The sequence below is a fragment of the Dipodomys spectabilis genome, unplaced genomic scaffold, assembly GCF_019054845.1.
Source record: "Dipodomys spectabilis isolate Male_0828 unplaced genomic scaffold, ASM1905484v1 ptg000140l, whole genome shotgun sequence".
Taxonomy (NCBI): Eukaryota; Metazoa; Chordata; class Mammalia; order Rodentia; family Heteromyidae; genus Dipodomys; species Dipodomys spectabilis.
This window is the reverse complement of record NW_024870817.1, coordinates 28980019-28993566: the sequence shown is the minus strand read 5'-3', so window position 1 is coordinate 28993566 and position 13548 is coordinate 28980019. Positions and strand designations below refer to the sequence as shown.

Below are 13548 nucleotides of genomic sequence, written 5' to 3'. Positions count from 1 at the left end.
CAATTAAGAGATGCCATGATCAAAGGCATTCATTTCATCTCATGCATGTGGAAACAGATTTTCTGACGGTGCGACCTTGTCCGAGGCCATAATTAAGTGGTAGAACAAGAACGTGAATACATTCTGACTTCAGAACCTATTTTCTTAACCATTATTCTATATCTAACGAAAACGAACAACTTGGAACCTTACAGATAGAACCTACTTAAATTTCTTGTTTTCACTAAACACATCATGGCCTGGTGACCGAGGTCCATTTGATTAGGGTCCTGGGGAACAGAAGAAGGATCAGGCTCCCTCTGCTGGTGATTCTCTGGTGACAACAGTAAATTCAGAGACTATCATCTGTCATAATATACCACTGCACATTTATGAAGTGAGCATACAAGGACCAATTTCTCCAGAACAGGGTAGGAAAGCTCTTTGACCACTGCCTTGGACAAGACTGAGACATAAAGATCCCACCACCAAATTTTAAACAATAAGCATAATGGGGGTAGTGGCAGAGCTCTTGTTGAGTATACACAAGGATTCAACAGCACGTTCCTGTCTTCTCTGTGGCTGTAGTCTCTCTCTTAGCATCCAGAGAGTTCTTTCTAAGCAGTAGCTTTCCATCATGGTCTTTCAATGCAACATTTACCTTCACGTTTGCTCCACAAAGCATTGCTGAGTCAGTCTATAGGCATCTCTAGTCGTGTGATACTGGTTTGAGGCCCTGTTTCTACCTTCTTTTTATTGACTCATTTTCTTTCTGGAAGGCATACCTACCTGCTACCACCCACTGCCAACTCTTGGCTTCTCCATCCCCGACTCCCTACCCCCTACCCTCTGGATGACCCATGAATATGTCAATTGTGCCCAGCCCAGCTGTAGGGTGTGCCATTCACTTCAATGTCCTTGTGAATCAGACCATGTTCTTAAAACAGCTGCATGTTGGAAACCCTTAGAGTGGGACTTTAAATATTACCGATACTTTGGTCTCTCCTGCAGATAGTCTGCTTTTTTTTTTTTGGTCTGCATTAACACTCTGGTTTTGGATGTTTAAAAGTCGTCTAGACAATTCTAATATACAGCCACCTTTGAGAACCACTGAGCTACATTATTCTGTGGATGGTGTCCACTGGAGACCCAGGTATACAGCCATCCAGGCTGGAGTGACACCCCATACGGCAGATAACATGTAACATGCATAGCCTTATGAATGGCCCTGCCCACTCCAGTTGGCCTACGCCATCTCCAGCGATCTGAACTTGCAGGTAGGAGCGGTCACAGGCTAAATCCATAGCATGCATCTGCCTTTTATCCTTTCCCTGGCTGTTGGAGCAATGTTGAGAAGACTATGAGGCTGAACCTCGATCCTCTGAAGTGTCTCTTATACTTCCTGCTTCCTTCGTGGGAATGAGGGAAAGCCAGGATCTAATCCAGTTGAGAATTGGGAATCTTTTCAAGCCCAGTCTTGGAGGCTGCCCAACTCTGGGGTTTTGCCCGAGGTGAGCATGCTGTTTTGATCGCCTGACTGAGAGAGTGATTTAGGCTCTCGGAAGAATCTGGCTTTTTTCCCCTGGTACCTAGGTCATCCCCTGGTTGTAAATCAGTCACTTCAGCAGCTGCATTTTCCTCTCTCAGAGCTCCAGGGAACTGTGTCGTTTTTACTGAATTAGCAACTTAATTGCACCCAATATAGCTCGAATGCCCCCCAAAGAAGTTATGGCAGCTCCCCAAGGTGTCTGGCTTCCTGCTCCTCCCTCCTGTCACCCTCCCAAACCCAGCAGCAAGTTGAACTCTGGAAAATTTGAGCTTATTGAGTCATAGCTCCTGGAAGGAGCCTCCTTTATTTTGCATATGTCGATGCCATCAAGTCCTGCCACATGCATTCGGTGTCACCATTTCCATAATGACTAATGACCTTCAAATGGGACAACGGGAAAGACCAAAAAAACCTACAAAATTCCAACAAAATTCTCACAAAATATGTAAGACAAACAGTTCCTCAGTGGCCTGGTTGAGTCAAAAGCTTATGGATTTTACTGCTTTGATCCTCTGTGACTAAATGTTGCTCTGTTGTTCTAGAAGAACAAGTCAAACTTCCTTGGCCAAAACTTTGTATCTGACATGTGGATTTTACTTAGCATTTTAAAGCTAATATTTTTGGTTCGGCAGAAGGATTCAAAATAAACTCTAAAAAACAAATCCAAAGCTGGGCACCGGAGGCTCATGCCTGTAATCTTAGCTACTTAGGAGGATGAGATTTGAGGATGGTGGTTCAAAGCCAGCCCTGGCAGGACTGTTGTGAGACTCTTATCCCCATAACCACCAGAAAACCAGAAGTAGTGCTGTGGCTCAAGTGGTAGAGTGCTAGCCTTGAGCTGAAGAGCTGAGGGACAGCACCCAGGCCCAGCCCAACGATACACACACACACACACACACACACACACACACACACATACACACACACACAATCCAAATCCTTGAGCAGATATATGAATGTGAACTAAACTTAGAGATAGGGAGACAAGATTTAAGTATGGAAGAGATGTAGGGTGTTTTGGTTTTGGTGTTGTTACTGGGGCTTGAACTCAGGGCATCTCTCTTACTAAGCTCAAGTCTAGTGCTTTGCTACACCTCCAATTCTGCCTTTTTGGTTAATTGGAGACAAGAGTCTGACATTTAGACGTCACTGCTAGGGCTGGCTTCAAATCCACGATCCTCAGATCTCAGCCTCAAAGTAGAATTATAGGTGTGAGCCCCCACCCCCTAGCTGTGACTATTATTTGACTACCTCGTTTCCCAATCTTTGTTAGCACACTTGTGTCTGTGGTCGCTCACTGCTTGAGTGAACAGTGTGGCATGGTCTGTCAAGGCATACATAATTATTTGTGCTCAGCAAAGCTAAGCACCCTGCTTAATTAGTGGCACTCAGTTAATTAGTGGCAGGCAGAGCTCATATCCTAATTCAGCCTATGCTATTCCTTGAATCATCTTTCTCATCAGGGAAGCACAAGCTACAGCTGACATTCATACAGCTCTGAAGAATTCTTTTTGTTGTTGGTGGTGGTGGTGGTTGTAGGGCTTGAACTCTGGGCCTGGGCACTGTCCCTCTGCTCTTTAGCTCAAGGCGAGTGCTCTACTGCTTGAGCCATAGTGACACTTCCAGTTTTCCGGTGGTTAATTGGAGCTAAGAGTCTCATGGACTTTCCTGCCAAGGTTGACTTTGAACCAAAATCCTCAGCTCTCAGCCTCCTGAGTAGCTAGGATTACAGACGTGAGCTGCCGGCACCCGGCTGAAGAATTCATTTTTGATGAACACATTATCATGTTGAATTGTCTCAAGGTTCTGTAGTCAGGTCTGATATGAATCCATTCTCAACTAGGAAGTCTCCAGAGATGTTACACTTTTCAGAATCTTCTGAGCCTTTCATCTACCCTGCTACTTACAACATCTTAGACCAGCAAAAAGATTCTGTGGAACAGAAGGGGAAGGACCACCTGAGAGTCTTCAGAATCTTAACTTTGTTTCAAGGATTTTAGTTACAGGGTGCTTCCACAGACAATAGTGGCTGACTTTGTACAAGCACAATTTTAAGTTCAGCAGTTACTGTATTGATAGTATTAAGAGACACAAGAGAACAATCAACAACTCGAATGACTGACAAGGGTGTCTGGGGAGGGAAATCTCTTTATTTGGGCCATGTTTGTTCATGGAATGTGAGTAACAATGAAAGGTTCCTCAAAACAACTTGGGGAGCACAGTCCTGGGAATTGAACATGCTCTACTACTGAGCTACACACCAGCCCAAGAGACCAATCAATGGACAAAGCTGGCTGTGTCTCCCTTCACAGTGAGAGTTGTCTGCCATCCTGTGGTGGGTGTGGCGGGCAGCGGAGCTGTAGAACCCGCAGAGACAAACTCCCATGGACAGAAGGCTTTTGAAGGCACTTGGGCCTAGGCTGGTTCACAGCCTGCCAATGGCTTTTTGGGTTTTTTTGTTGTTGCTGCTGCTGTTTTTAACACCACCACACAGTAAGACAACAATGGATTTGGAAATAAAACTCCCAGTCTTAAAAATGCATTAATCCATATAAAGTTAGATCCTTCGTGGTTGGTCTCAGTGTCATATTTAAGGGGAACAGTAAATTTAGGTTCTGCAACTTGTAACAGACAAACCAAGATTTAAGATTCAAGTTTATTTCTCTGCCACTGAAAAGAGACATAGGGTCGGGGAGTAGAGCTGTGGTTCAAATGGTAGAACACCAGCCTTGAGCAAAAAAACTAAGAGACGGTACCCAAGCTCTGAGTTCAAGCCCTAATACTAGCATAAAAAATATGAGTACACAACTACATATATGTGTGTGTGTGCTCACCTTTAAATTTTTATTCTTTTAAATTAATAAGTGAGAGGTTAGAACAGGAATTTCTCCACCTCGACACTTCGTGTCATGTGTCTTGACCTGGGCACCACAGTACATATTTGTTTTGCATCTATGATTTACACCTGTCGATGTTCGACACAGGGCAAATTCTTTGTCATAGGAAAACTTCTGGAACCTAGGAACCAGATTTCCTTACCAGTTTATCTCGTAATTCATCTTCTTAAAATGCTCAAGGCAAACACAATCCCCTAGGAAACCTTTGTGGTTTCCCAGTGGTGGGTGAGAACCATTCCCTAGGAGTTGTCTTCACTTTCAGATTCGTCAACAGCTCTGAAGGAAAAATCCAGCAATGGTTTATTTAGTGCAGCTCTCTGTTGACTTTTTAACCAACTGCTGACTGCTTGGGACATAAAATCACAATGATTTACAAGTAGTAAGTAGAGAAGGAATCTATAAGTCAAATTGTGTAATAAGAGAATGTAGTGCACGCATGCATGTGCATGCTCACGTACATACATCCACCTTCAAAGAAAGTTGTACACATGTCCAGAAAATACATTCATTTTTATTCAAGAAACATTGAGAGTTCATCAGTAAAAGACCCATAGTCAATAACCTCTGGAAGTTAAATTATATCAAGTTATATTTTAAGGTAGGACAAGAATCTGTTTTTGAGATGTTTAAAGATGTTTTTATAGTCCTTAGGGAAAAAGTATGAGCTGGTAGCACACAGCTAGAATCTTAGCTACTCAGGAGGCTAAGAACTGCGGGTCACAGCTTGAAGCCAGCCTGGGCAGAAAGTCCCTGGGATTCTTCTCTTCTATTAACCAGCAACAAGACAAAAGTAGAAGTATGGCTCAAGTGATAGAGCATCAGCCTTGAGCATAAAGCCACAAAGCCCTGAGTTCAAGTCCCAGTACTGACACAAACTAAAAAACATTTCTAGAAAAAGCTTTATGGGGGCTGGGAAGGTGGCTCAGTGGTAGAGCGCTTGCCTTGCATGCCTGAGGCCCTGGGTTCGATTCCTCAGCACCACATAAGCAAAAAGAAAAAAAGCTAGAAGTGGCGCTGTGGCTCAAGTGGTAGAGTGCTCGCTTTGAGCTGAAGAGCTGAGGGACAGCGCCCAGGCCCAGAGTTCAAGCCCCACGACCGACAAAAAAAAAAAAAAAAAAGAATAGCTTCAACCGTATTGGAAAACCTTGACAACTTGTCAGTAGTTTGGGCTTGGTCATAAAGCTTTTTCTTTTTTTGGGTCCGGTCATGGGGCCTGAACTCTGGGCCTGGGCTCTGTCCCTCAGCTCTTCAGCTCAAGGCTAGCGCTCTACCACTTGAGCTACAGCGCCACTTCCGATTTTCTGGTGGTTTATTGGAGATAGGAGTTTCACGGTCTCTTCTGCCCGGGCTGGCTTTGAACCGTGATCCTCAGATCTCAGCCTCCTGAGTAGCTAGGATTACAGGCGTGAGCCACCAGTGCCCAGCTTCGGTTGAAGCTATTCTGTGACAATAATTCTCAAGCACTCAAGAAAGTTCTCTTTTTGTTTTCATGTATTATTTTTTCTCTAGACTTGTGTTTAGAACAATCTTTAATAATATAATCACAGAAGAAAAATTTCTACTAGTCCCAAGGAGTTCTAGAGTTTCAAGGAGCTGACAGAGAAGAAGATATAAAGTGAAAAAAATCTTGAAAATATTTCTTTGGAAAGTGGGCTGGAAATATAAAATCTGCAGACAGGAATGGCTTCAAACTACCTCCCAAAAATATAGAGTCCACAGCTAACAATCTACCATGCACTTGGCAAAATGCTATCTTGTTTGCATCCTGACCCAAGCCAAAGAGTAAAAACATAAAAGAAAAAAATTGGAAAATTGATATTTAATGGCATTAAGCAATTATGATAAATTTTTAGGTGTGATTATGATATTGTAATTGTTTTGCAGTCTTTATCATTATAAGATGCACCATGAAATGTTTTAGGACAAAATAATTGGATGATTTGACTTGCTTATTAAAAGCCCAGTTGTGGGTACAGCTATAAGTTCATAATTGAGCATGGCTGAATAAGGTTTCATATACTCTTTTCACTACCCTTACATTTGTTTGAAATGGTGTGTGCGTGCGTGCATGCGTGTGTGTGTATGTGTGTGTGTGTGTGTGTGTGCGTGCATGTGCGCTCATGTGTGTGATACTGTGATTTGTATTCAGGGCAATTCACTTGCTAGACTAACTTGAATCACAGCCTCAGCCTCATTTTTCTTTTAAGTATTTTTCAAATAGAGTCTCATACTTACGCTCAGGCAGGCCTGAACCATGATCCTTCTACTACTATTTATGTGTCTTGTATAGTTGTTGTGGCAGGCCCAAATTTATTGACTGAGATGAGGTCTCTTGCTAACTTTTTTCACCTGTTTTTCGTCCTACGTTAGCCTCCAACCACAGTCTTCCCATTCTTTACTTCCCAAATAGCAGGGATTCCAATTGTGCATCACCATGCACAGCTTGAAGTTTTCCATCATGTAAACTTAAAAGTTTGATTGGTCATTCATTATCTATATGGAAAGCTTTCCTGTATCCATTTCACATTTGCTATTTAATAGTAACCTCGCATCAGCTGTGAGCAGGCTCTGACCTAGGCCTTCTGTGAATGGCCCAGGGTGTGCTCCCCAGTGGCTCAGACAGCATAGCACGTTGTAACAGACAAGGATACAGCCTTGTCCTGCAGTGTCCAACAGCAGCATTTCAGCAGTGGCTGACATCTAGACCAGGCCAACCTCTGTGATGTGTGCCAAGACCTGTTATCTTGGTTGATAGGAAGGTAGTTACTCTGAGGAGCTGCTCTTTGTGGGTACAGCCACCCTTCAGTATTTTGCTGCAGTAAAATCTTGCTCCACTAATCTAAAAGTAAATATGCCACAGGAAGCCCCAAAACTCTGAAGTTGAAAACGGACATTGAAGGTCAGCTCTCCACTAATAAGAGGCTTAAAAAAATAAAAATATTGTACTGAGATTTTTTAAAAGGCAAGGAGAACATTGAAAGGGTTTTGTAGCAGAGAGACACATGGTGAATTTGAAACTTAGATTCATACGGGCTCAGTGGAGCAAAAGGGAAAGTGGCTGAATCTCTGGGGAATACACCTGTGAAATACACATCCAACTTCCATCAGCTCCACTGAGGGCCCAAAGGGGAGAAAGAAGATGTCCCAAAAACTGTGATAGCACTTCCCATTACAGTTTGTGTCTCATTTCTCCAATCTTTTCTTGTCCCCAACAAAATCATCGGTTGGACTGAGGATATGGGCTCAATTGTAGAGTATCCACCCAACAACTTTGAGGCCCTGAGTTCAAACCCCAATACCCAAAAACGACAAACAAAGCCCAAAACAGTTATTCACAGTTTGCCAGCCACTCAGCCAGCTAATGTTAAATTCTTAAGAAACTGTGTGCTTTAATTAAGTCCTTTTATCATTCTTTTGAGTTCTTGGAGGATGGGGGTGGGGGGATGAGAGGAGGAATGGCTAGTTCCTAGTGATCCAGCCACTTCGCTCAATTCCACCAACAAACTCACTATTACATCTGGATGTGCCCTCTGGGTCTTGCCCTAACCAGTAACTGCTCAGAATAGGTTACAGATCTCTCTTCTTTAAAATACTCCAATGGAGCCAGGAATGGCAGTCCATTTCTGCAGTCTCAGTACTCGGAAGGCTGGCATCATAGGTCAGCCTGAGCTACCTAGCGAGACCCCATCTCAAACAAAGCATAGCTAAACAAAACAAAGCAACAACAAACTCTTGCTATGGAGTTTTGTATTTCTAGATGTGGAGACACCTGGGCCCCTCCGGTGGGAGAGCTGCCTGGTCCAGCACCCACAGCTCAGCCACTCACAGCAACCCTGCCATCTGCAGCAGGCCGTGGCTGGTGGCTCAGATGGCAGCTGCTATAGCTGACGTGGCTGGTGGTGGCCCCACCCTGTGCCATTACCGCAGGTTTCAATGAGGAGGCAGGTCTCACCTCCCCCCACCAAACACACCTGATGCCAGTTACCAGGCACCTCAGGGGGATGCAGCTGGAGCAGCAGCAGCATTTAGTGGCCCTGGCTCGTGAGAGTTGACATTAAGATCGCATTAAGCTCTGTGAGAGTTTTCCTGAGTTCTTAAACAGTGCAGAATTGCACACTGATGTGTTGAATCAAGTTAAAATTGAAGGGATGGAAAAATCATCCCTGGGGACCAAGTTACTTTAGCCTAAAAACATAACAGTTAGTGAAGTGTAAAGCGTAAAGTGTAAAATCCTAAATTCAACCCCTTGTTATCCATAACATCATGCTCCTCAGTGGCTACACAGAAGCTCACTGACAGGGCAGAGGACTTCTCGGAACAAGTGTATGTGATTTCCTTAAACTAACTGTGTGATTTTGTTATTGCTGAGTTAATGAGAATAAACTGATGCTCCCTCACCTCCCCCGCCCCACCCCAACAGCTTTCCAGCTGCTCTAAAATATTTGATAAGCCTAAAGTGTTTGATAAGACACCGAGGCCCTGAGCATTAGGACACAGACATGCAAACCCCTCTGGGCACCTGCTGGGAACCATGCTGCTTTCCCCATGAGTGAAATAAAGGGGAAGAAGAGAGAGGCTCCTGTTCCCTGTTCCCAGGCTCTTCAAAAGAATGATCAAAGACAACTCTCTGGGACACAAACCAGAAATTCTGGAATGTGTCTCTGCACATTTCAAGTAAGGATTTGGTAGTCCCAAGCCAGGAGCCTCTCCATGGGTATTCCATGATGTGGGCCAAATGAAGAAACAGGGTGGGGTTGTGAAGTCTCAGGCACTGGCTGCAGATCCACCTAAAGGCTGAAGTGGCCAAATGCCTCTTGATGCTCCCATGCTCACTTTGCCAGTCCTCACCTCTTGTGAGGTGCCCTCTCCCCTTTGTCTAACACACAGTTAGGGCTCCATAGATGCCTGCCTGTAAGTCCTCCTGAGCTTCGGACCCCAGCCGCTCACCTGCCCCTATGAACCACACTTCCTGGGGTTATAAGTCCATGGCCCTGTCCTCACCACCCCAAGCATACTGTGTGACCCTCTTAAAGCACCAGCACCCCTCTCAGGGATTGGAGAATAATTATTCGATAATATAGATAATTAACAAATATCTGTTTCTCCCACTATACTAGAAGGACTTTGACGGCCCAGTCTCCAGACACAGAGCAGATGCTCAATACATAAATATGGGATGAATGGGAAAATTCCCACTTTCTGCCCCACCCCCCACCCCCTGTGGCAGGCCACTCTGGCATCCTGAGCCCCTGAGGGCATGAGATATCTGAGCGCCAGTGATCTCTGTTGGTACTGGGATGAAAACCGTGGCATCAAAAGACCTTGCTGTGGGCTGGGAAGGTGGCTCAGTGGTAGAGCACTTGCCTTGCATGCTCGAGGCCCTGGGTTCGATTCCTCAGCACCACATAAGCAAAAAGAAAAAAGCCGGAAGTGGCGCTGTGGCTCAAGTGGTAGAGCGCTAGCCTTGAGCTGAAGAGCTGAGGGACAGCGCCCAGGCCCAGAGTTCAGGCCCCAGGACCGGACCCAAAAAAAAAAAAGACCTTGCTGCATGGCTTCAATCCTAGAGGCCACATTCCTGCATGGCTGTCTAACCTAGACAACTTCCACGCACGCACAGAGCCCTTCACTAACATCTTTTGCTCTTTTGAGCTTCCTTTGTGGGACAGGGAAAAGAGAGGGGTAGGGAGAAGAGGAGAGGGAGACAGGCCTATAGGACCCAAAGTGTCACTTGCCAAGTCACTATGCCCCTGGTGATGGTGATAAAATTGATCATGTCTCTATCACCTAATTTCCTCCCTAGAACTAAGGCCTTCAGCCAGGAATCCAGCATCACAGAAACATGGATTGTGAAACTACTAAACTGAATCTATAAAATCATATTTTCCCATCACCTCTTATGTATCATCAAACATAAAATAACTATAAACAAGCCCGGTGCCAGTGGCTCACGCCTGTGATCCTAGCTACTCAGGAGGCTGAGATTTGAGGATCACGGTTCAAAGCCAGCCCAGGCAGAAAAGTCCATGAGACTCTGATCTCCAATAAACCACTTGAAAACTGGAAGTGGTGCTGTGGCTTAAGAGGTAGAGCACTCGCCTTGAGCTGAAGAGCCCCGGGACAGCGCCCAGGCTGAGAGTTCAAGCCCCACGACCGACAAATAAATGAATAAATAAATACATATAAACATGAAAATAACTAAGGTATAACATAAATCGTAATAGAAATACAGGTCAACGTTATTTTAGTTATACCCTTGAAAACTGTATACTTCTGATGATAGAAAGTAAAAACCATATAATAGTAAAACTTCAAAGAATTGCCAAATTCTGTGTTTTTCTTAGAAAAAGTCCACTTTTAAACTTGAATGATCTTATCTTTGGAGCCTAACAAAATATTTTCTTTGAAAACATAGTGGTTTTAGCTGGGCACTCACACCTATAATCCTAACCTCTCGGGAGACTGAGATTTGAGGACTGCAGTTCAATGCCAGCCTGGTCAGGAAAGTCCATGAGACTCTTATCTCGAACAAATTACTTCCCAAAATAGCCCTGTGGCTCAAATGCTAAGAGTACTAGCCTTAGAAACTTAGGGACAGTACCCAAGCCCTGAGTTCAACCCAGTTCCCAGGACTGGCACGCTTGCATAAGCACACACACACACACACACATACACACACACACTTAAAATGAAGCCAGTTGTTGGTGGCTCACACCTGTAACCCAGGCTACTCAAAGGCTAAGATTTGAGTATCACAGTTCAAAGCCAGCCTAGGTAGGAAAGTCCATGAGACTCTTATCTTATCCAACCACCAGAAAACTGGAAGAGGCACTGTGGTTCAAAGTGGTAAAGTGCTAGCCTTGAGCACAAAAGCTCAGGAACAATGCCCAGACTGTGAGCTCAAGTCCCACAACCAACAAATAAATAAATAATGTTAAAAACTAGTGCTTTAAAACAGTCTCTTCTAAAAGCTATACATCTTCTCTGGTTGTTTATTACACAATTAAGATTCAGAGATATTAAGAATATCAACTTTTTTTAACTAAAAAAGTGAGCTTGTCTTGGCGTTAAGATTGCCTCTAAAATCCCCGACTTTCTGATTGATGCAGTAACTGGATTTAACCAGTCTCTAAGTTCTTGGAGATAGTGCCTGTGACCTGTGGGCCACTGGATCACTTAGCTCCTACTCATCCTACGCCTCAGTCCAGGCAGGACCAAGAGCCATTTATGTATGACCAACATCAAGCATCAACCTTGCAGAAGAAAACAGCAGCCAACAAGAACCATTGTGATCCAGTGATAATTTAGGACTTTATTTGCATTTTTACTTACTATTATTTCTTGCATATGGCTTGCCAACCCTTCTTGTTTTAACAAGAGACATTATTTCATCACAGTCTACTGAATTCAGTCATCTATTTTGCAGCCATTAAGGTTTTGAGAGCCCTCCAGGGAGACTAGATGGCAGCCAAGTTGTTTGGGATTTGCAAGTCCATTTTGGAGCCCAGCACTGGTGCTGGGAAATCTCTCATTGAACTCATTTTCTCTTCCTTGCCTCCTTCCCACCCTACTCACACCACTCAGGATGCTCCTTAGATGGTTTCCTCTGCCTGTTGAAATGAAGGCCTTCCTTTGGAGGAAAGAATAGGTGGTAGGGTGGATGGAAGCAGGTGAAATCCCTGCTCTTGGATCAGAAGCAGAAGGTTTCTTACATGAGAGAATTTGAAACAGTACTAAAGTCCTAAAGGAGAATTTTTCACAGGCCAGCATGATCTTTACCAGTCTGACACATTCTGTCCTCATCTTCCTTTCTCTCTCTCCCACTTTCAGTGACATCTGTTGAGCTGTCTGGGCTGTTCTTCTGTCTAACTGCCAAAGGTCACAACAGAGAGCACACTCCAGGCAACAGGCCCCAATGACTCAAACACGCAATCCCTTCGCATCAGTGTCTAGCGAGGGAGAGCGTATATTTCCTCATAGGGGGGAGGAGAGAAGCGGGCACGGTCCTCCTCTTGAAGCTGGGCCTCTTCCAGCCGATCAGCTCCTGGCCTGGGTCTGAAATGTAAGCAGAAAACACAGGTGCCTTACAGCCTAATGCATTACTTACCCACCCAGTGCCACCATCCCAGGAAGCACATAAACCACATCATAAACCACACCAGATGTTGACCATGACAGAGAGGGGAATCCCAATATACAGCATACCTGTCATCTCCACCTTCTGTAAAAGGAGGGCAATCCTCGTCCTGCACAAACACAGTGTTATCTTGAGGGTAGATGGTGTAGTACTGAGGGGGGCTTGGCGTGGTGGCTGCAGCCCCGCCAGGGGCTAGGAGACCACAGGGGTTCACCATGGGCTGCAGGTAGGTCGTGCTCACCCCCATCGGCTCTTGAGAACCATAAGGAGGAGGGATGTACTGTACCACAGTGGCCCCGTGGAAGGTGATGGGCTGATTGATGCCAGTGAACACGAACGATTGTCCTCCTGAGGCTTGCTCCGAGTCCAGGACCCTGTCCTCACTTTCTTTGCACAACTGGCAGGAGAGCATTTTGAACTTGCACACGGCAATCAGGATGAATGTCACCCCAACTGAGAGCAGGATGGGCCCGAGAAGCTGGGTCCATTCAAAGTGGGTTACACCTTGATACTTGATCCAGCCCATGACGGTGAAGGTGATTCCTACCAGTCCCAGAAAGATGCCTGAGAAGAGCAAGGTGGCCCCTGCCTTGTCGTCATCGGACACCTGGATGTCAGCAGTACTGGGTGTGTAGGGAGTGACGGAGAACACATTGAGAGGGAAGTCCTCCAGGCGGCTGCTGCCATGTTCCATGGCTCCCCACACCAGTGTCGGCTTCTTAGAAGTGACAGGGTCTGTGTGAGCGAAGGACTGGCAGACTCAGGTTAATCGTAGAAGACCTTTGGGCTTCTGTGTTTAACAGAGTATAACAGGCAGAGGGATGGACTTTGTTTAGAAGAATAAAGGTCTGGGAAGCGAAGCCTAAAGTTTTGTCACAGATTACCAGCAAGTGGAGATATCCACTCTGCAAGCAGTGACAAGCTATCTTTCTAATTCACGATCACACAGTCATTCACAAAAACACATAGGAAGCTGATCTTATGCCAGC

At 45.0% G+C, this 13548-nt stretch overlaps 1 protein-coding gene across 1 annotated transcript; it reads right to left on the bottom strand.

Annotated features, from left to right (window-relative positions):
- Nucleotides 1-11396: 11396 nt before the first annotated feature.
- Nucleotides 11397-13331, bottom strand: Tmem174 (transmembrane protein 174). The gene is made up of 2 exons (XM_042690964.1): nt 12628-13331; nt 11397-12477 (listed from the first exon to the last, which is right to left on the bottom strand). The coding sequence occupies exons 1-2, from the start codon at nt 13251-13253 to the stop codon at nt 12372-12374; spliced, it is 732 nt and encodes a 243-aa protein (XP_042546898.1). The 5' UTR covers nt 13254-13331; the 3' UTR covers nt 11397-12371.
- Nucleotides 13332-13548: the final 217 nt, after the last annotated feature.